This window comes from Bubalus kerabau, chromosome 15 (assembly GCF_029407905.1).
Source record: "Bubalus kerabau isolate K-KA32 ecotype Philippines breed swamp buffalo chromosome 15, PCC_UOA_SB_1v2, whole genome shotgun sequence".
Classification (NCBI taxonomy): Eukaryota; Metazoa; Chordata; class Mammalia; order Artiodactyla; family Bovidae; genus Bubalus; species Bubalus kerabau.
Window position 1 is genome coordinate 59,454,788 of NC_073638.1, and position 21,114 is coordinate 59,475,901.

General features: G+C 36.8%; 1 protein-coding gene across 9 annotated transcripts in view; it reads left to right on the forward strand.

Annotated features, from left to right (window-relative positions):
• Positions 1-21,114, forward strand: part of METTL15 (methyltransferase 15, mitochondrial 12S rRNA N4-cytidine) — a 280,288-nt gene that overhangs the window by 95,884 nt on the left and 163,290 nt on the right. For all 9 annotated transcript variants that reach the window (XR_008703109.1, XM_055549184.1, XM_055549183.1 and 6 more), the window contains one exon: positions 5,476-5,612. Coding sequence is in view for 8 of the 9 variants with exons in the window: in XM_055549184.1 (XP_055405159.1) it covers positions 5,476-5,612 (137 nt within the window). In the remaining variant the exon portion in view is untranslated. The remainder of the gene's footprint in view (positions 1-5,475; positions 5,613-21,114) is intronic.

The following is a 21,114-nucleotide window of genomic DNA, read 5'->3' on the forward strand; positions in this document are numbered from 1 at the left end:
ATATCTTTGTATTAGGAAAATGCTTTTTCAATGAGGAATTGCTTTTATTACAATGTGATTATATAATTTCAATGGGGGAGTATTATGAGATGAAGTGGAAAGAGCACAGGATCTGCTTTTTGTATTAACTTTGCCCTCAACTAGCTACCAGCTACCTTCTTTGGGCCTTGGTCTCCTCATAAATAAAATGAGGGGGTAGAATAAATAGTATGTTATGTCTTGCTTAATCAGGCCTGAATATTCATTGGAAGGACTGATGCTGAAGCTGAAGATCCAACACTTTGGTCAACTCGTTAGAAAAGACCCTGATCCTGGGAAAGATTGAAGGCAGGAGGAGAAGGGGACAACAGAGGTTGAGATGGTTGGATGGCATCACTGACTCTATGGACATGAGTTCGAGCAAGCTCTGGGTGATGGTGAAGAACAGGGAAGCCTAGCATGCTGCAGTCCACAGAGTCGCAGAGTCAAACATGACTGAGCGACTGAACAACAGAGTGACCCTCTGAGCTCTGAAATTCAGTGTTTGTTCCATGTCCATATCAGATCCACAGCTATTCAAGTGTGACTCATCATGGTGAAAAGTAAAATCTAATCTTCTCTATGATATTTAGAAGACCATGGGGATAAAATGTAATTGAGTTGTATTTGATCGAAAGAGCTAACCCAAACTAAGAAGTGTCATTTTCATATTTCAAAGGAGACTGATCAGTAAATAAAAGCATGTTACAGAGTTTCATAGTTATTTATCATTATTAATATTCTGAAGAAATTCTGTTATTAATGAGTCTATTGCTAATATTAGAATACATAGATTTTAAATGGCTTAAAAGTTGGGCATCTTGTGACTCTCTTATGTGATCCTATCATAATGAGTCTTAAATCTTGAGGAGTATTTCTGAATTCATATATACAGATGAGTATTGCTGTCTTCATAGTTGCATTGGGAGACTTAGCTCTTTTTTTCATATCACATCATTAAATATATACTACACACCTACTACTGTGCACTGATACTACCATATTAAATTGGAGGCAGATTGAAGAATTGTAGTTATGCATCCTATTCTGCAAATGCTAGTTTTTTATTTTCTTTAAATAACCTTCATTTCATTTCTGATCCTCAGTCTCCCTGTTCTGTAAAGCTATCAATTTGGTTTATCCCCCAGACCCCACACACCACCCAGAGCTATGCCAAAGCCCTGCATCATCTTAGTCACCTCATATCACATTTAATTTCCCCTAAGATGCCTTTCGTTTTAACCTGTGTAGACACACTAGGACCAATGGTTGGTTTTGCTGCTTCTGTGCCATAGAGAGGCATGGAACTCTGGTAGCATGGGGAACCCCATGACTAAGGATCCATCCCCTTCATTCTGTCATCTATCTGGCAGCTCTGAGGTCTTAGCACCTGTCAGGCACTTCATTGGTCCTGCACCTCTCTGGAATTTGTTCATCTTTTCCATATCTCTTCTATTCAATTTCAAAGAAATTTCTTTCTTTTTCTTAAACATACCACCTACCCAGTGTAACTAGCTTTCTCTCTTTCTTAACTTTGTTGTTTTTTTGTAACTAAAAGATATAAAAGTGGTTGTAGAAAGTTCTTTCTTTCTTTTGTGCAAAAATCCTGGAAGAGATTCATGTTGATATATGGCAAAACCAATACAATATTGTAAAGTTAAAAAATAAAATAAAAAAATAAATTAAAAAAATGAAGGGTTTTAAAAAAAAAAAAAAAGAACCTACATTCTAAAGCTCTAGATACCTAGGTGTCTGCTTGAAACAGGAGAAGAGGAACAGAGATGGTGGGAGAGAGAGAGGAGGGCGGGAGGGCGGGAGGAAGGGAGTGGGAAAGAGAGAGAGATGCATAAAGATGGATTTTCAAGAGCCTAAGTTCCAGTGGGAATGAGTCATCTATAAAACAGTAAATTTTTCTTGTATGTTTTTTATAAAGCCATCTCGGATCATTTACTTTTTTTTTTCTTATTTTTGTTTTGTTCCTTCCCTTTTTTCTCTTTCTTTATTTCTTTCGGAAAGAGCACAGAAATCAGAGATGGTGAGCCCTTGTTTAGGATTCTCTTTCCCTCACTTACTAGTAATATGATCTTAGTCAAATGATATTTTTTCTCTGAACCTGAGTTTTCTGTTTGCAAAAATGTGGATAATGCCACTTTTTCATACTCCCTTACCGACTTTTGTTAGACCAAGTAGGAAAACATTAATGCTTGGAAAGCCGTAAAACAGTGTGCAGATAGATAGACTATATTGATTTAATGCATAGTCAGAGTGTTTTGGAGCCAGATACACCTGTATTCAGCTGTTGCATTATCCACTTATTAGCTTAGTGTAATTTTAGTTTCTGTGTGTAGAAAACTTACTAACACCTACTTCAGGGTTGTAAGGAAGAAATAAGATAATCTTTATAAATTTCAAGGTAAACAAGGATATGTTTTATTCCCACTTCTTCGATGAAGAATTTGAAACTTAGGCAGTTAAAATGATTTGGTCAGGGTTATGCTGGTATTAAATGAAATTACCAGAAAAAAACTCTTGGTATCAAATATGGGTTTGGCTTTTTAGGTAAATTATATCAGGTAATTCAAAGAAAGAATTCCATATGTTTGTAGCATAAACATTTGCATATGTGTACAGTTGAGATCCGTAAAAATATTATTTGGAAACATTCAGATTTTTTGTTCTTGTACATTTGTTAAGCAAAGAAAAATTGTCCAGTTTCCTTATTTTATTATCAAATTTTACAAATTAAAAAATGTAATCGCATGTCATGTTAATGACCCAAGAGAAAGGAAAAACTAATTGGCTCCTTTTTCAGTTGTAGTGCTGGGTAACTCACAAGGCCTAGATGTCACTTATAATTTTTGATGGGCATTGTGTATTAGAATTTTTAAAATGGAATTTGATGGCGCCACTCACCTATTAACCCAAGACATATGGTAGGGTTCAGTTCTCATTTCATAAATCCCATTTGTCTCCTATTTCATCCTTTGTGTTACACTTAACTGGTTGTTTTTACTATGAAAATTTCCTTGATTGTCAGTATATCACCAAGGGCATAATCATGATAGATTAAAAAATAATCATGTAAATTATAATCATCTCATTCACGTTTTCCAGAATATTTTTTAATAATGAGAATTTTTCTTTTTAAATATTGATTGGGGCTTTCCTGGCTTGAGAGAAGGCAATTATGTTCAAATTACTTTCTCTGATATACTCTTAGTTTAAACCTAGGCTTATATAGGATTTGATATTAGGGATTAGCAAGAAAGCATGATCACAATTCAGCTACTTGGTTCACATATATAACTTTTTCAAGCCTAAAAAAGTTCTCTGTTTAAATCATGCTAAACCGCTAGCAATTTTAAAACTGAGGTGAACTATGGTGGAAGATTTTTACTTTTTCATAGATGTATAAAAGAAGTATACAGCTTGGGAGAGGAAATTACTCAATCGTGAGATTTAAGTATGTACTGCTAACAGCCATAAAAACAATAAGACTTCAAATACTGTTTTAACGTTACTGTTTAGAAAGGTGAAAAATATATGTAGCCATACCTTTCGTGCTGACAGTTACAGCAGTGCGAGGTTAAGTTATGCTAAAAAAGTCACGTTAAAAAGCAGCGCCTGTACCTTTCCATCACATTTACATCTGATGTAATGCTTTAAATACCTCCTCTTCTCAATTTTCATCAGAAGACTTCCTCCATATTATTCTTTGAATAGTAGGCTAACTTTTCTGAGGACATGATTGGAACACAGGACTCAGCATGGTAGCTTGTAGCAAAAAAAAAAAAATCAAAGCATAATTGTGCCTTGTCTCTGGCCACTCTCCCTGGAAAAAGTTATAATATTCAGGACAGAGAAATGTTCAGATCCATTACAGGAATTTCCTTTGTGCAATGTACACATGAACTTTTAAAAGAGTTTTATGTTTAAACATTTTTAACAGTCTGACTTCTAGTGTATGTTGTTATAATATTCAGTATTATTGGAATAATTGTTTTTATTTTCATCATACCAGTGAAATTTATTGAGAGTGCATTAAACTAAAGAGCATAACTTTCAGAGGATGTGTTGAGAGTATCTTGACTTCCAAATTAACTACAATTCAACAACCTTGTTCACATATATATTTCTTATGCTCCACGCCTGATTTCTTCCCACTTGGCCTTTTTGTTTTTTAATTGAAGTATAGTTGATTTACAATGTTATGCTAATCTCTGTTATACAGCAAAGTGACTCAGTTTTATACACACACACACAAATGCACACATATCTATCTATATATAAATATATAAATATTTATAATCTTTTTTTAATATTCTTTTCCATCGTGGTCCTGGTCTAATTTCTAGTTTCTTGAACTCTCAGCTGGCTTTTTTTTAGTGCGGCTAAATAAAATAGCTAAGAAATAGATTGAGATCCAGTTAACTTCATTAACTGGATCTTGAATGATCCAAGCATTTAAACGTATGTACCCCTGTATATTGTATCCTGTTGTCCTGGTAAATCTTTTACTTCAAAATTGTTTTGGCCACTTCCTAGAAGTTTGGGGCTCCCCTGGTGGCTCAAACAGTAAGGAATCTGCCTGCAATGCAGGAGATCTGAATTCAAACCCTAGAGCAGGGAATGACTATCCATTCCAGTATTCTTGCCTGAAGAATTCTATGGACAGAGAAGCCTGATAGGATACAGTCCATGGATTCGCAAAGAGTTAGACACGACTGAGCAACTTTCACTTTAAATGAGAAGTTATGTGTCACCTTACCAATTAGGTAAGTATTGGGATATCTTCTTCTAAACCTTCTTTTTCTTTCTAAACTCTGGAAAAGTCTAGACACTGTGGAATTTTAAATGACATTTCCAGAGCAATATAGCTCCTTAGTGGCAAAGATAGAATTTATCACAGATGTTTTGACTTAAGCCTTGGGCTTTTTCCTGGTCTAATTTGTTAATTAAATATTTGTCCTATGACTACTGTTAGGTATAATCTCTCTCTCTCCTTGAATATCTTTATGCTTAATATGAAGTGTTTAGAGAAACTGTGATAAAGTGAGTCACGCCAATTGTAAACTGTTTCCAAATGATGAGAAATTGTTGGAAATATTTTTAGCCAGGAGCTTGAAAGCATTGAAAAAGTAGCACCACAACACAATGGCCAGTATGACCTCATGGGAGGAAATGTAAATTTGTCGTGAACTGGCCAGCCTATGACAAAAATTATTATTTTGTTGATACTCTGACTAATTCTTTTGGACTTATCAGTCATAATTGATCCAAACTTTATGTAAAATAAATTGAACTCTAGGCAAAAATAAATATATTAATAATAGTATAATTATTTTTCTATTTGCTATCAGATCTTAAAAGCATTATGTGTGTTTAGAAATAAAGTAAGCTGGCAAGAATAAATTTTGTTCTTACTAAGTGGTAATTTTCTCTTTCTGTGTTGGCTAGGTTTTCCTAGATATGACATTTGGTTCAGGAGGACACACAAGAGCCATTCTACAGAAGGAGCCAGATATTACTCTGTATGCATTAGACAGAGACCCAACAGCATATGCAATAGCTGAACAGCTTTCAGAATTGTACCCGTAAGTAATACTCCTGTATAGACATTTAATTTTGTTGCTCAGTAATAGTTTCTTGGTTTACTGTTTGGAATTTGTTTTCCCTTGTATGATGTTATACTTAATGAAATATTTCCTCCCTTTTTATACAAAAATAATTGATGTAAGTGATATTTTTAGCACCACTTAAAAATATTACTGCATTTATCCTTTGTAAATAAGTATAAACGCAAAAAATTATTTTTGGCAGATATTTGAAGATGTGTTGAAATCCATCCTTCAATAGTATTTTGCCAGATAACACATACTTTAAAAACATTTAAAAAATATTTTATTTATAGTTTCTAAGAATTTAGTGGAGTAAATAAGTATGTAAAAATTCTGTAGAATTCATGAGGTTACATACATCAATGTAATGCAATTTTCTTTGAAATCTTTTGGCATTTCACAAATAAATTTAGACCTTTCTATCCCTCTGTCAAAAATAGTGAGCATTTATGGTAGAAATTGAAAAAAAATATAAGGTTATTGTCTTTATACGTCATAAAAGCATTTTCCTTTAGAGAAAAACATTTGAATCAATGAGTTATGTCCTTTTGCCATGTTGCCATCAGGCCGTAAAAGACAAATATCCTGGAATTCAGATGGCCATCTCCAAATATGTAAAGGGCTCTTTTCTGTAATGGGGAGTTGTTCTCTTCTGCTAAGCTCCAGAGACTGGGAAAAAAAAAAAAAATAGATGAGAATTTTAGAGGTAAATTGTGACTGGACATAGAGTTTTTACGAGTTGTAGCTGTCCAACAATGAAAAGGTCTTTGGTGAAGTAGCGAAAGTAAGACCATGGAAAGGTTTAATCACAGGCTAAAGTTAGAAGGTTGGATTGCAAATCTAGAAGAGTCTTTTCAACCTCTCTCAGGTCCCAGACTCTTTGCCAATCTAAGTGATTACATCTCCCGATAAAAGTGTAAATAAATTTACCTAGATTTTTGTTTGCAAGATCACAGTGTTTGTGAAGTCCCTAGAAACCTATTTGACCCCAGGTTCTTTATTTCTAACAGAAATATGAGGGTGAGTTTCTATGGCACAGTATTTTTTTTAATCATTCTTTCATTTTAAGCAAAGTAACTTAAAATGCACCATCTTGAAGTCTTGTACTGGGGCATTCATATTTGTGAAACTTTTTAGGAGTTTACTTGATTATGATCTGAATATTTATAGAATGAATATAGGTCTCCATTATATATCACTAGCATAGACAGCCTGGTTCTCTTAGATATTATTGTTTCTAAAGGTGGTGATTCCCAACGTCTCTTATTCTTCCAGACACTCTAGTTTCTTAAATGGAATCGCAAGACTGTATTCTCTTTGCAGTTTACAAATGTGGAAACTATTAGCTATGCCTACTAGTTTGCTAAAAGGCACATATGACTTAATAGTGACAGAGATGGGATGTATATTTTGCCCATCACCCAATAATCTCATTTTATTAAATTATAGTACCTTATCTCAAATTTTATTGAGGTGTTTTTTTTTTGGTTCATCCACAAAGTAATTCCCTTTAAAAAATTAAACAACAAAAAGATAAATCAAAATAAAGCAGAAAGAGATAATTCAGCTCAGTTCACTTCAGTCACCCAATCGTGTCCAACTCTTTGCGACCCCATGGACTGCAGCATGCCAGGTTTTCCTGTCCATCACCAACTCCCAGAATTTGCTCAAGCTCATGTCCATTGAGTCGGTAATGCCAATCAACCATCTCGTCCTCTGTTGTCCCCTTCTCCTCCTGCCTTCAGTCTTTCCCAGCATCAGGGTCTTTTCCAATGTCAGTTCTTTGCATCAGGTGACCAAAGTATTGGAGCTTCCGCATCAATTCTTCCAGTGAATATTCAGGGTTCATCTCCCTGCAGTCCAAGGGACTGTCAAGTCTTCTCCAACACCACAGTTCAAAAGCATCAATTCTTCGGCGCTCAACTTTATGGTTCAGCTCTCACATCCATACATGACTACTGGAAAAACCATAGCTTTGACTAGACGGAGTTTTGTTGGCAAAGTAATGTCTCTGCTTTTTAATATGCTGTCTAGGTTGGTCATAGCTTTTCTTTCAAGGAGCAAGTGTCTTTTAAGTTCATGTCTGTAGTCACCATCTGCAGTGATTTTGGAGCCCAAGAAAATAAAGTCTGTCATTGTTTCCCCATCTATTTGCCATGAAGTGATGGGACCAGATGCCATGATTTTAGTTTTTTAAATGTTTGAGCTTTAAGCCAACTTTTTCACTCTCCTCTTTCACTTTCATCAAGAGGCTCTTTTGTTCCGCTTCACTTTCTGCGTTAAGGGTGATGTCATCTGTATATCTGAGGTTACTGATATTTCTCCCAGCAATCTTGATTCCAGCTTGTGCTTCATCCAGCCTAGCATTTTGCATTATGTACTCTGCATGTAAGTTAAATAAGCAGGGTGACAGTACACAACCAGAGAAAATCTAGAATCAAAGATACTGAAAAGAAAAAAAAGAGAAATCTCAAGTCATCATTTTTTGAAAATAGCAAAATCCCTTTCAGCCTGATTGTTAAGGGTAAAAATAAATATTCAGCAAAAATATTTATATGATTAAGATTGAGAGAGAAGATCAACCACAGGCACAAGGTAAATTGTAAGGTGATTTTATTGCAATTCTGTGGCAACATGTGAATCCCTAGATTAAATGAATAATGTACTAAGAAAATATAAAATATTAAAATTGACTCAATAATTATAAACCTTTAATTGGTTTTTGCCATAGAAAACATTAGAAAGGTAACTAAAGTGTATAGAAAAATGCATAGTGACCAGGTTTGCAATTGTTATCTAGCTCTTAAAGAGTAGGAAAGAGCATTGCCATTTATGCTAGTTCTGACCTTCGTAAATATGAAGAGCTCTTAAAGTTCATTTTGTATTGAATTCAGCAGTGTTTTAATGCCTAATTCTGCTAGAGATAGTATAAAAGGAAAAAGAGAAAAAGTCCAATATCATTGAAGCATAAATGCAGACAAAATGCAATGCTAGTATATCTAAGTCACCCATAATTTAGTTAAAAGAATAATAGTCCTTGGGGTTTCAAAAAGAATTGGACAAAAAGAATAATCAGTTCAGTTCAGTTCAGTCATTCAATTGTGTCCAACTCTTTGTGACCCCATGAATCGCAGCTCGCCAGGCCTCCCTGTCCATCACCAACTCCCGGAGTTTATTCAAACTCAAGTCCGTCGAGTCGTTGATGCCATCCAGCCATCTCATCCTCTGTCGTCCCCTTCTCCTCCTGCCCCCAATCACTCCCAGCATCAGAGTCTTTTCCAGTGAGTCAACTCTTCGCATGAGGTGACCAAAGTACTGGAGTTTCAGCTTTAGCATCAGTCCTTCCAATGAACACCCAGGACTGATCTCCTTTAGGATGGACTGGTTGGCTCTCCTTGCAGTCCAAGGGACTCTCAAGAGTCTTCTCCAACACCACACTTCAAAAGCATCAATTCTTTGGTGCTCAGCTTTCTTCACAGTCCAACTCTCACATCTATATATGACCATAGGAAAAACCATAGCCTTGACTAGATGGACCTTTGTTGGCAAAGTAATGTCACTGCTTTTTAATATGCTGTCTAGGTTGCTCATAACTTTGCTTCCAAGGAGTAAGCGTCTTAATTTCACGGCTGCAATCACCATCTGCAGTGATTTTGGAGCCCCCAAAATAAAGTCTGACAGTGTTTCCACTGTTTCCCCATCTATTTCCCATGAAGTGATGGGACCAGAGGCCATGATCTTGGTTTTCTGAATGTTGAGCTTTAAACCACCTTTTTCACTCTCCTCTTTCACTTTCATCAAGAGGCTCTTTAGTTCCTCTTCACTTTCTGCCATAAGGGTGGTGTCATCTGCCTATCTGAGGTTATTGATATGTATCCCGGCAATCTTGATTCCAGCTTGTGCTTCTTCCAGCCCAGTGTTTCTCATGATGTAGTCTGCATGCTGCTGCTGCTGCTGCTGCTAAGTCACTTCAGTTGTGTCCGACTCTGTGTGACCCCATAGACGGCAGCCCACCAGGCTCCCGCATCCCTGGGATTCTCCAGGCAAGAACACTGGAGTGGGTTGCCATTTCCTTCTCCAGTGCCTGAAAGTGAAAAGTGAAAGTGAAGTCGCTTAGTCGTGTCCGACTCTTTGCGACCCCATGGACTGCAGCCTGCCCGGCTCCTCCGCCCATGGGATTTTCCAGGCAAGAGTACTGGAGTGGGGTGCCTTTGCCTTCTCCGATACTCTGCATAGCCATGGCCTAATAGGATTAAATTCAAGAATACAAGTATGGCTTCATGTCATACAGTCAGTGACAGGTTGAGAAGTATCACAAGAATCAATTAGCTGTTCTGATTAAAATCTCAAACACTTTTAGATGTAAGCAGGGCATCTCTCAGGCTTCCCTGGTAGCTCAGCTGGTAAAGAATCTGCCTGCAATGCAGAAGACCTACGTTCGATCCTTGGGAAGGGAAGATCCCCTGGAGGAGGGCATGGCAACCTACTCCAATATTCTTGCCTGGAGAATCGCCATGGACAGAGGAGCCTGGCGGGCTACAGTTTATGGGGTCACAAAGAGTTGGGCACGGCTGAGCGACTAAGCACAGCACAACACAGGGCCTCTCTGACTTGAGGCTCTTATGTGCCATTTCACAAATTCTTTCAGTGTAAAGATATTCAGTATGCCAAGGTGCCATAGTCTAAGATAACTTTTCCTGAACCCTATTAATATTTATCAAATAGAGTTCTCTCAAAATCGATAAGACAACAAATTCCAATTTCAAAAGTAGACTAATAATAGAAGGGTCAATCACTAAACATCAGTGTGTGAAAAGATGCTCCACAAAAGTAGCCGTGAAAAGGGAAATGAAATTAAAATAATACTGGTATAAAACGTTATACGTAGTAAACTGGAAGACAGTAGTTTTAAAAATGAGGATATGGGGGAAAGGATTCTTATTTTTCATGGGTATCTTTTAATATTAAAAATAAATAAGCTGCTTAGAATCTATCACATCTAAGTAAAAGAAGCAGTATCTAAGGAAACATATCCATAGGCTTATTACAGACTTTGTGTATGCATTTTTGTATGTCTAATCATAGAGAACTTGAGAAAGAAGAAATTAATAGCGGAGAGAGGTACAGAGAAAGGGAAAGTAATAGTTAAGAAAAACAAGAACAGATAAATGATCACCATCCCTGCATAACTATGTAAAGTAGGAAAAGCTAAGTGATACTATATATTATTTATAAATATATATCTCCAATTATAGTTATAGTATAAAATGTACATAATGGAGATAAACACAAATTTGGGCTAGGGATTACTTCTGGGGATAATGGATAAATGGGTGGATGGTTGGTTGGAAGGATGGACAGATGAGATAAATTGATCATATTCTTAAAAATACATCTATAATTACAACATATAGTAAAGTATGCAAATTGGAAACATTCTGTCATTTCAATGTACATATCTTTTGAGGAATTAATTTCTTTCTCTCTTTTATTTATTTATTTTGCTGTTGTCAAAGAGTAGCCTATGCTTTTTTTTTTTTAATTTAATTTATTTTTAAACTTTACATAATTGTATTAGTTTTGCCAAATATCAAAATGAATCTGCCACAGGTATACATGTGTTCCCCATCCTGAACCCTCCTCCCTCCTCCCTCCCCATTCCATCCCTCTGGGTCGTCCCAGTGCACCAGCCCCAAGCATCCAGTATCGTGCATCAAACCTGGACTGGCAACTCGTTTCATACATGATATTTTACATGTTTCAATGCCATTCTCCCAAATCTTCCCACCCTCTCCTTCTCCGACAGAGTCCATAAGACTGTTCTATACATCAGTGTCTCTTTTGCTGTCTCGTACACAGGGTTATTGTTACCATCTTTCTAAATTCCATATATATGCGTTAGTATACTGTATTGGTGTTTTTCTTTCTGGCTTACTTCACTCTGTATAATAGGCTCCAGTTTCATCCACCTCATTAGAACTGATTCAAATGTATTCTTTTTCATGGCTGAGTAATACTCCATTGTGTATATGTACCACAGCTTTCTTATCCATTCATCTGCTGATGGACATCTAGGTTGCTTCCATGTCCTGGCTATTATAAACAGTGCTGCGATGAACATTGGGGTACACGTGTCTCTTTCCCTTCTGGTTTCCTCAGTGTGTATGCCCAGCAGTGGGATTGCTGGATCATAAGGCAGTTCTAGTTCCAGTTTTTTAAGGAATCTCCACACTGTTCTCCATAGTGGCTGTACTAGTTTGCATTCCCACCAACAGTGCAAGAGGGTTCCCTTTTCTCCACACCCTCTCCAGCATTTATTACTTGTAGACTTTTGGATCACAGCCATTCTGACTGGTGTGAAATGGTACCTCATAGTGGTTTTGATTTGCATTTCTCTGATAATGAGTGATGTTGAGCATCTTTTCATGTGTTTGTTAGCCATGTGTATGTCTTCTTTGGAGAAATGTCTGTTTAGTTCTTTGGCCCATTTTTTGATTGGGTCATTTATTTTTCTGGAGTTGAGCTGTAGGAGTTGCTTGTATATTCTGGAGATTAGTTGTTTGTCAGTTGCTTCATTTGCTATTATCTTCTCCCATTCTGAAGGCTGTCTTTTCACCTTGCTAATAGTTTCCTTTGATGTGCAGAAGCTTTTAAGGTTAATTAGGTCCCATTTGTTTATTTTTGCTTTTATTTCCAATATTCTGGGAGGTGGGTCATAGAGGATCCTGCTGTGATGTATGTCAGAGAGTGTTTTGCCTATGTTCTCTTCTAGGAGTTTTATAGTTTCTGGTCTTACGTTTAGATCTTTAATCCATTTTGAGTTTATTTTTGTGTATGGTGTTAGAAAGTGTTCTAGTTTCATTCTTTTACAAGTGTTTGACCAGATTTCCCAGCACCACTTGTTAAAGAGATTGTCTTTAATCCATTGTATATTCTTGCCTCCTTTGTCAAAGATAAGGTGTCCATATGTGCGTGGATTTATCTCTGGGCTTTCTATTTTGTTCCATTGATCTATATTCCTGTCTTTGTGCCAGTACCATACTGTCTTGATAACTGTGGCTTTGTAGTAGAGCCTGAAGTCAGATAGGTTGATTCTTCCAGTTCCATTCTTCTTTCTCAAGATCGCTTTGGTAGCCTATGCTTCTTAAAAATCCCAAGTTCTTCACTCTGTTAAAACTAAGTCAAAAATAGAAACTCACATTTTCACAAAAAACAAACAAACAAAACAAAAACTAAGCAATTCATAGGAAAGCTGAATTTTAGGCTAACTCATTTTAGCACTTTCAGAAAAGATGACATGTCAGATCACCTGTTGTTTGAAAACTGAAACTTTTCCCTTGCCTCTGAGGACTGTACAAGAGGAAACACATTAAAATTGGAGCATTGGGGTGTTAGCTGACTTATACCACAGTGGAAGATGGATGTTGGAAGACAATTGTTTTTAAACATTTTTTTTTTCTGAATTTAGAGTTAATATGTGCTCTGCATATTGAGTTTAGAGAATATAGACATGTATAAAGAAAATAAAAATTATAATTGATTGCATCATTTGACTGTAGGTAAGGTCCGTCTAGTCAAGGCTATGGTTTTTCCAGTGGTCATGTATGGATGTGAGAGTTGGACTGTGAAGAAAGCTGAGTGCCGAAGAATTGATGCCTTTGAACTGTGGTGTTGGAGAAGACTCTTGAGAGTCCGTTGGACTGCAAGGAGATCCCGCCAGTCCATTCTGAAGGAGATCAGCCCTGGGATTTCTTTGGAGGGAATGATGCTGAAGCTGAAACTCCAGTGCTTTGGCCACCTCATGCGAAGAGTTTGATTCATTGGAAAAGACTCTGATGCTGGGAGGGATTGGGGGCAAGAGGAGAAGGGGACGACAGAGGATGAGATGGCTGGATGGCATCACCGGCTCGACAGACGTGAGTCTGAGTGAACTCTGGGAGTTGGTGATGGACAGGGAGGCCTGATGTGCTGCGATTCATGGGGTTGCAAAGAGTTGGACACGACTTGAGTGACTGGACTGAACTGAACTGAAAGGAGTTACTGAGCAACTGAACTGAACTGAACTGAAAGAAGTTATGGTGCTTCCTGGCTTGCTCAGTGGTAGAGAATCCACCTGCCAATGCAGGAGATGCAGGTTCAATCCCTGGCTCTAGAAGATCCTTCAGGAGGAAATAGCAACCTACTCTAATACTCTTACGTGGAAAATCCACTAGACAGAGAATCCTGGCCGACTACAGTCTAGGAGTCCCCAAGAGTCAGACATAAAGTAGTGACTAACAAACAATAGCAACAACAAAAACTAAATTATAAAAATACAACAAGCTTTTGTGTTCAATAGTTTGTAAAAGTAGATATTCTTACTGGGGTAAACTTATATAGAAAAGTACACAGAAAAAAATTAAACTCGTTAAACTACCACCTAAGTAGTAATGATTTTGTATATTTCATTCCACCTTTTTAATTGCTAGTGTTTCATTATATGTATTATTTCTTTTGTGAACTTTTGGGTTTTTTTTTTGCTTTTTATACCTTTAAAGCTTTGAATATCTTGGCCAAGTTTAAAAACCATTTTGATGAATTGTAGTAAACACATAATAAAGAATTGACATCTTTACTCTGCATCCCAATCCAGAAGCATGATATATTTTTCCATAGATCAGTATTTGTGTTTCTGACTAATATTTTTTCTTAATTAAAATGACAAAGTACAGAAAAGTGCTGAGAAGTAAATTAAAATAATTCATAGTCCATGACCACCAAAATAAGCAGCAACTTAGTTTACTAGAATTCTAATATAGTCTTATCTTCATCCATATTACTGCTATTCTAAGTCTTTCTATACTATTTTATTTTAGGTGTATTTCCATTAAACAACAAATACCAGATGTACTTTGTGTAAACAAACCTGAGCATGTTTTCTGTAAAGGGTAATTAAATCAGGAGAAGCTTACTCTTTCTATGTCATCTTGTCTTACACTTTCTATTTTTGTGTTTTATTGAAATTTTCTTCAGCATTTACATTTTCTCTTGTCCATTGTCAATGTATATATATTTGTCTTTGCCTTTTCTCTAGCTATTTTGACAACATTTAAATTTTTTTTTTCAATTTACTATTGACTGATGTCAATATTTTTTAAGATTCAGTTCAGTTCAGTCACTCATTTGTGTCTAACTCTTTGCGACCCCATGGACAGCAGCACACCAGGCCTCCCTGTCCATCGCCAACTCCTGGAGTTTACTCAAACTCATGTCCATTGAGTCAGTGATGCCATCCAACCATCTCCTCCTCTGTCGTCCCCTTCTCCTCCTGCCTTCAATCTTTCCCAGCATCAGGGTCTTTTCAAATGAGACAGTTCTTCACATCAGGTGGCCAAAATATTGGAGTTTCAACTTCAGCATCAGTCCTGCCAATGAATATTCAGGACTGATTTCCTTTAGGATGGACTGGTTGGATCTCCTTACAGTCCAAGGGACTCTCAAGAGTCTTCTCCAAAACCACAGTTTAAAAACATCAGTTCTTCAGCGCTCAGCTTTCTTTATAGTCGAACTCTCACATACACATGTGACTACTGGAAAAACCATAGCTTTGACTAGACGGACTTTTGTTGACAAAGTAATGTCTCTGCTTTTTAATATGCTGTCTAGGTTGGTCATAACTTTTCTTCCAAGGAACAATTGTCTTTTAATTTCATGGCTGTAGTCACCATCTGCAGTGATTTTGGAGCCCAAGAAAATAGTCTGTTACTATTTCCACTGTTTCCCCATCTATTTGCCATGAAGTGATGGGACCAAATACCAAGATCTTAGTTTTCTGTTGTTGAGTTTTAAGCCAACTTTTTCACTCTCCTTTTTAACTTTCAACAAGAGGCTCTTTAGTTCTTCTTCACGTTTTGCCATAATGGTGGTGTCATCTGCATATCTGAGGTTATTGATATTTCTCCTGGCAATCTCGATTCCAGCTTGTGCTTCATCTAGCATAGCGTTTCGTATGATGTACTCTGCATGTAAGTTAAATAAGCAGGGTGACAATATACAGCCTTGATGTTCTCTTTTCCTTATTTGGACCAGTCTGTTGTTCCATGTCCAGTTCTTACTGTTGCTTCCTGACTTGCATAAGATTTCTCAAGAGGCAGGTCAGGTGGTCTGGTATTCCTATCTCTTGAAGAATTTTCCACAGTTTGTTGTGATCTAAACAGTCAAAGGCTTTGGTATAGTCAGTAAAGCAGAAATAGATGTTTTTCTGGAACTGTCTTGCTTTTTCGATGATCCAACAGATGTTGGCAATTTGATCTCTGGTTCCTCTGCCTTTTCTAAGTCCAGTTTGAACATCTGGACGTTCACGGTTCATGTACTGTTGAAGCCTGGCTTGGAGAATTTTGAGCATTACTTTACCAGCATTGGTCAAACAGGAGATGGCAAGAGTGAACATCAACATTTTAGGAATCAGCAAACTAAAATCGACTGCAATGGTGAATTTAACTCAGATGACCATTATAGCTACTACTGTGGGCAAGAATTCCTTAGAAGAAATGGAGTAGCCATCATAGTCAACAAAACAGTCCGAAATGCAGTACTTGGATGCAGTCTCAAAAATGACAGAATGATCTCTGTTCATTTCCAAGGCAAACCATTTAATATCACAGTAATCCAAGTCTATGCCCCAACCAGTAATGCTGAAGAAGCCAAACTTGTACAGTTCTATGAAGACGTACAAGACCTTCTAGAACTAACACCCAAGAAAGATGTCCTTTCATGATAGGAGACTGCACATTTTTTAGGATTAAAGTACTTAAACATTTTTTATTGTTAACTATGCAAAAAGAAACATTTATTGGTTAACCACCCCATGTAAAGTGAGAACTTACTAGTCTAATTTTTGCTTCCTATTCTTTTCCTAGATCTTGGCTTTTAAAATATTATTTTGGCTTTTAAACATTAATATCTACTATTATGAGAATTATCAGATTGCATGTGCATTGTTTGTCAGTAATATCTAAAATTAATTATACCTAAATTGACTTTATTCATTTTAATGCATCCAACTAATCTTTTTATAATACTGTAAATTCCATTTTGAGTTCTTTATATAGGCTCAGTTCTCTACCAATTGATTACATCTTAGTTTTTCTATAAATATGCAGAAGGGAAACATCTGTGTGTCTGTTTACCTGAGACTGTGTTACTAATGCTTTCTTACAGGGGTAATAGTTTATTCAGTGTAACACTTTGGAAGTCATGTAGATACTAGTCTTTTTTTGGTTAGTTTCTTGCTTGTAGTGTTGTTTGTCTAATCTTACCTTTGATAAGAGATATTAATATTTTTCCTATATTCTCACATCCTTGAGGAGCATTATGTTATTAATAGTATTTGAACTTCCAGTGTTTTGTTTGTTTTCAGAAAAAATAAGTATCAGTAACTGGATTTTTGTGTGAAGTTTGTTCTGTGATCATTAACTTGGAAGGTTACAGGTGTATTTACTTACAGGATGTGATCTCTTCTAAATTGTGCATATAATCTGTTCAAGTTGTGTAGTCTGTTCTGTAGCACTTGAATTTTACCATTTACCTTCTTGGCCAACGTTTCTTATTTTTCATTAAATTTGAACAGGATATCCTGGCAAAGGCAAGTTTTGGCTTCAGGCTCACTGCTTGGGTTCTTGCTAGCACACTCTTTTATATATACCTGTAAATATATAAAACAGCAATTTAGTCACATTCAGTAGCAGAGTCCAAACTCAATCCCAGGCATTTTGTCTCCAGGACCAATGTAATAATCACATGAAAGAAATATACTGTCTTCTTAAATAACCCTATCTACCTAAAATTTAGAGTGCAAGGATAAGGTATGAGACACAGTTATTATTAATCTTACTGACCAGAAGAGGTTAGTTATGCTATGATTGTCAAAGTGAAAGAATTTTTATAAATATAAACAAGCATTAAAAAAAGACAACTTGGAAAAATTAACTAGATCTTTTTGAACTGTTGATGGTGGTATGTCACCTCTTCAGTCTTTTTGGTAGTATAAACATTACCAAAATAGAATCTTGCATTTTGCCCCACTGGATACTTTTAAATATAACCTTTATGTAAGGGATATCAATCTTTACAAGGTGTTTTAGGAAATGAAAGTACTTGACTCTCTGGTTTACTAAACGTTCAGTTCTGAAGCTTGGAGAAAAACATACATTGTACTAAGTAACTTTCAGGCAATCTGACAGTTCTAATGGTTTCAAGAGGATTAGGAAATATAGTCCACACCTTCACAGAGTTTTGTTGTTGTTTAGTTGTTAAGTCATGTCCAACTTTTTCTGACCCCATGGATTGTAGCCTGCCTGGCCCCTCTGTCCATTACAATGAAGCAAAACAGATAGCACACAAATAATTCCACTGTTTGTAATTTAAAGACAATTGTTTTTATGTCTTAGAATGAATATAGTATGTTTTAAGAGAAATATGAGTACAATATGTTCTGAGAGTGATATGTTCTTATCTAGTCTAGAACATCTTGAAAGGCCACCTGAGTATGTGCATTTAAGTCAGAATCTGAGGTAGTGACTGGTAGCTCAGTAAAGAGTGTGGGGTGGTGAAGAAGGAGGGAACATTTGTAGTAGTGACAACAGAATATTTAAAGATCTTCAGCAGGAAAGAGACTGTTACATTACTGAAGGGACTGTAAAGTGAACAGTGTGAGTGGATGATAGTAAGTGTGGCTAGAGAAGTAAGCTAGTGCCAAACCATAGGACCTTATTAAAGCTTTTAAATTTTAACAGCAATGAATGGGCAGCAGTGAAAGAAAGAATTGATATAATCATATTTGCTTTAAGAGATTATTCTGCCTGCTGAATGAAGAATGGGTTGGAGAAGGGTAAAACTGAAATGAATGCAGTAAGCCTGGCACAGTGGTAAAGCATCCACCTGCCAGTGCAGGGGTCACAGGAGACGTGGGTTCTGTCCCTGGGTTGGGAAGACCTTCTGGAGTAGGAAATGGCAACCCACTCCAGTATACTAGCCTGGAAAATTCCATACACAGAGGAGCCTGGTGGGCTACAGTCCATCTGGTCACAAAGAGTTGGACACGACTGAGAAACTGGGCTCACACTGAGACCATTTAGAAGGCTAGGAATTGCCACTCTACCTGGAAGCTGATGGTGATTGAGACTTAAAGAGTTTTTTTTCCTTATCTTCCTATTAAAATTTTGCTTTGCTTTAATGGTGCCTAGCATCCCATTCCCATTTTGATAGCATTCTAAAAATAATTCATTCCAAAGTAAAATTATGTTGCGTGCTTACAGGTGAAACTGATGTTAATATTGTGGCACTAAATTTTAAAAGACCCTTCAAGTATTCCCACTTCTCTGACTTGACCAATATAAGGAAGAAGAAAAAGGATAAGTACATTCAGCCCTGCCATTTTCCTAATTCCTGCCCAGTATTTGCATTCTCACTGAAGACCTTCAGTAGTTTTAATTCCTCCAGAATCTGCTCCGCCTCTTGTCACTCTGGGAGAATGGCATCAGCCGGGAAACACTCATTCATTTGTTGGGTGAGTGGGCCCAGGCAGTAGTCTTGTTTAACTATTTCCTTTCGCTCAGCCCTTGTGTGTAATCAGCACTGAGGGTCGTTTAGTTCTCCCTCAAGTCTTGGTAACTTAAATATTTAACCTCTCTTTTTCTTCTTCTTATAAAGTTCTACAGCCAGACTGCTGCTTTTTTTTTTTTTTATCACAGCTCTGATTTTCTCACTGAAAAACTGGATAAATTACTTGACCTCTCTGTTTCTCAGTTTTCTCCTCTTTAAAATAGGGATAATAATAGTATCTATTTCCTAGAAATGTTGTGAGGATTAGACTTAGATTGTATAGTGTATTCTTTTAGAGAATACATGAAATCATTTTTTGGGGTCTTAGTCAACATTTTATGGAGTGGAATGGAATAGAATAGAAAAATATATTACATAATGGAAGTTAAGTATCGTTTCCATGTATGTGTGTTTGTGTGTATGGGCTTCCCAAGTGGTGCTAGTGATAAAGAACCCGCCTACCAGTGCAGGTAGATGCAAGATACATGGGTTCAATCCCTGGGTCAGGAAGATCCCCTGGAATAGGAAATGGCAACCCACTCCAGTATTCTTTCCTAGGAACTCCCATGGAGAGGAGCCTGCTGTCCATAAGGTTGCACAGAGTCGGACGTGACTGACGCAACTTAGCACACACATGCATATATGCATATTTTATATTTTTGTATATGGGATTTCAGTTGAATCATATTTCTATGTATCTTGATCAAAAAATTTTTAAAACTACCTATCCTAATATGGCTCTATTCTACATATTTGTTCACATTGTGTACTAAATGTTCACTGAAGACAGAAATACATTTGTCTAATGTATGTTCATACCCCCTAGAACCTAGGTCTGTTTGGAATATATTAATATATGTAAGCTAGCAAGTTTTTATGATTCAAACAAAACACAAACCAATGTGTAGATGACAGTTACACTTTCCAGGATCCTGCTGCCTGGAAATCCCAATTTGCCTGGAGAATTGGAAGCCCCTGAAAACTGCTTTGTCTTAACCTGTACTTTGCTTTACTGTTTTGCAATGTATGACACAGATGTGAAATATAGACACTGACTATGAACAAAGGACATATAATTGGGGAGTGGAATTGAGCTTCAGAGTAAGAGATGTCTGTAGTCAGAATATTCACAGTGTATACCACTGAATTGTATACTTTAAAAGGGTGAATATTACAGTAAATGAATTGCATCTCAATTTTTAAAATTATGATTGCTTTTAGATTCAGATCTTTTAATTTAGATGTTTATGAGATAAGTGCCTTATGGCAGAAAGCAAAGAAGAACTAAAGAGCCTCTTGATGAAAGTGAAAGAGGAGTGAAAAAGGTGGCTTAAAATGCAACATTCAGACAAAGATCATGGCAACTGGTCCCATCACTTCATGGCAAATAGATGGGGAAACAGTGGAAACAGTGACAGACTTTATTTTTGGGGGTTCCAAAATCACTGCAGATGGTGACTGCAGCCATGAAATTAAAAGATGCCTTGCTCCTTGGAAGAAAAGCTATGATCAACCTAGACAGCATATTAAAAAGCAGAGACATTACTTTGCCAACAAAGATCTGTCTAGTCAAGGTTATGGTTTTTCCAGTAGTCATGTATGGATGTGAGAGTTGGACTATAAAGAAAGCTGAGCACAAAGAATTGATGCTTTTGAACTGTGTTGTTGGAGAAGACTCTTGAGAGTCCCTTGGACTGCAAGGAGATCCAACCAGTCTATCCTAAAGAAAATCAGTCCTGAATATTCATTGGAAGGACTGATGATGAAGTTGAAATTCCAATACTTTGGCCACCTGATGCGAAGAGCTGACTCATTTGAAAAGACCCTGATGCTGGGAAAGATTGAAGGCAAGGAGAGAAGGGGACGACAGAGGAGGAGATGGTTGGATGGCATCACT